The following is a 2,052-nucleotide window of genomic DNA, read 5'->3' as shown; positions in this document are numbered from 1 at the left end:
CTGGCTGGAAGGGCCTTTGCATCTTTATGGGAACAGAGAGCAGAGCTTTGGCCCCAAAGTCACTTCAAACCAGTACCAAGCCCGTTGCCCACCAAGTCCATTCTGACTCCTGGTGACCCCTGAGCGTCAGAATGGAAATGTGCGCCCAAAGGTGTTCACTGCTGGGACCCTTCAGAAGTGACCCACCAGGCCTTTCTTCGACGTGGTTGGAGCTGCTAAGCTTTGTACTGTTGTTGATTATGAACTGGGTGAAGGTTTACAGAGCACGTCACCAGTCTGACATCCAACAATTCAAATATTTTGTTTCACCCCCTCATGACCATCCCCCTTGATGTCATCGTACTCATCCCACTTCCTCTCTGCACTTCCTTTCTATTCCTGCTTCTTCCCCAGCCCTTCCGAACGTTGTCCTAGGTAAGTGTGCCCTTTTTATGCCAACCCTGGGGACAACAGGAGGCCTGGGTCTCTCACAAGGTCCCTATAAACTGTTTCTCTGTAATCTAAGCTGGCCAGAGAATCAGACTCTCGTCTCCCACATGGAGTAAGGCTCTCCCACAGAACCGCGGAACACCATCTGCTATAGAGAATATTATATACGAAAGAGGGTCTCAGGGATGAATTCCTTGTCAGTGGTGTCCCTGAGCATGGGGCTTTGTATAGTGAGCATAAAAATATTGCTGACATATGTATCCCGGTCTAAGGCCAAAGCAAGATGGGCCTGGAGGCCAGTGAGGTCCAGATGTATATCTCAGGATGTCTCTGGACAAACCAAATTTTGAGACCAGGGGGATTCACCGGTTTGGCACATACCCAGATGACCTTCAAGTGATTATTAAATTGATTATACCTAATGACTAGGTATATCCCAAGAAGTAACATTAAGAGTAGAAAATTGTTACCGGGGTCCAGGTATCCACAGTAAAGAAGACTCCTCTTTCTGTATAATTTATGTTTCGTTCAGTAACTTTCATTGGGGATATAGTAAAATTTCTATATAAACCATGTTTCTGTACTTTTGAGCTGTTGAAGAAAGAGAGAGAGAAAAATGGTTAAGACTGAGAAAGAATAAGTCACCCAGGTAACTGAGTTGAAGAATAAAAACAGATTAAGCCCAAGATCAAAGGCCTTGATATTTTAACATCTGAATGTTGAAGGAAAACCACAACAAAAAGTAAAATGTTACTAAAAACCTTCAAAGGAAAAAAACTTCTTAGGAGATTCCACAGTCTTTTAATAAACATGTTTCTAAGGCTGACAAGCCTGTGTTTATAAATCTATTTCCTATAGCTTCAGAGCTATATAATGCATGACATTTGAACTCCCGGATTGCTCAAAAGTAAGATATTTCAAGTTAGAGATTCACATAAAATGTCAAAATTAATCTGTTCATGGTTGGAAAACTAATATGCAGGCTCACTGATTTATCTTTGAAGGTATGATGGAGTGAATTATACAACAAGCATGCATTCTCCATTCATATTTTTTACCCAGCATATAAACCAGGTGACTAGAAGAAGCGAGGCAGACTCCATGAAGGAGTGAAGTGAAGGTAGATCACACAGAGACCTGATGAGGGACCTGTATAAGGCACCATGGGTGCAGAACGTGCAAGTCAATCTCAATGTGTTAAATTTAATTTTCTTTAACCCGGGCTTAAACTGAACTCCTTCTGCATACGTTCATTTCTTCCAGAGTTCTAAGCTCTGTCCCACCTTAGGACCTTTCACTGCAATATCCATCTTTTAATATCGAATCCTTGTTGTTAACCATTTGCAGTCAAAGCAGTTCCCAACACATGCACGGTGGATGAAAGGCTTTCGGTTCCTGTGTCAGCCTCAAGCCTCGTGATTGGCTGCAGACAGGACTGCTGTGATGCATAGGATTTCCAGTGGCTGATTTTTCAGACATAGCTCATTAGGCTTTTCTTCCTAACCTGTCTCAATCTGGACGCTCCTCTGAAATGTGTTCGGCGTCACAAACGCATGCAAATTGCCAAAGGCCAACTGGTGGCCGGGCTGGAGGTAGATCAGCTGAGAAAGCAACCCAGATCTC

The 2,052-nt window shown here is 43.3% G+C and overlaps 1 protein-coding gene across 1 annotated transcript in view; it reads right to left on the bottom strand.

Annotated features, from left to right (window-relative positions):
- GPLD1 (glycosylphosphatidylinositol specific phospholipase D1) overlaps positions 1 to 2,052 on the bottom strand; it is a 62,219-nt gene that overhangs the window by 23,221 nt on the left and 36,946 nt on the right. The window contains exon 12 of the mRNA XM_045295753.1: positions 900 to 1,020. Coding sequence (XP_045151688.1) covers positions 900 to 1,020 — 121 coding nt within the window. The remainder of the gene's footprint in view (positions 1 to 899; positions 1,021 to 2,052) is intronic.

This window comes from Echinops telfairi, unplaced genomic scaffold (assembly GCF_000313985.2).
Source record: "Echinops telfairi isolate 266 unplaced genomic scaffold, ASM31398v2 ScPeMD7_5868;HRSCAF=6743_0, whole genome shotgun sequence".
NCBI lineage: Eukaryota > Metazoa > Chordata > Mammalia > Afrosoricida > Tenrecidae > Echinops > Echinops telfairi.
Note: the sequence above shows the minus strand (reverse complement) of the source record. Positions and strands in the feature narration are given on the sequence as shown.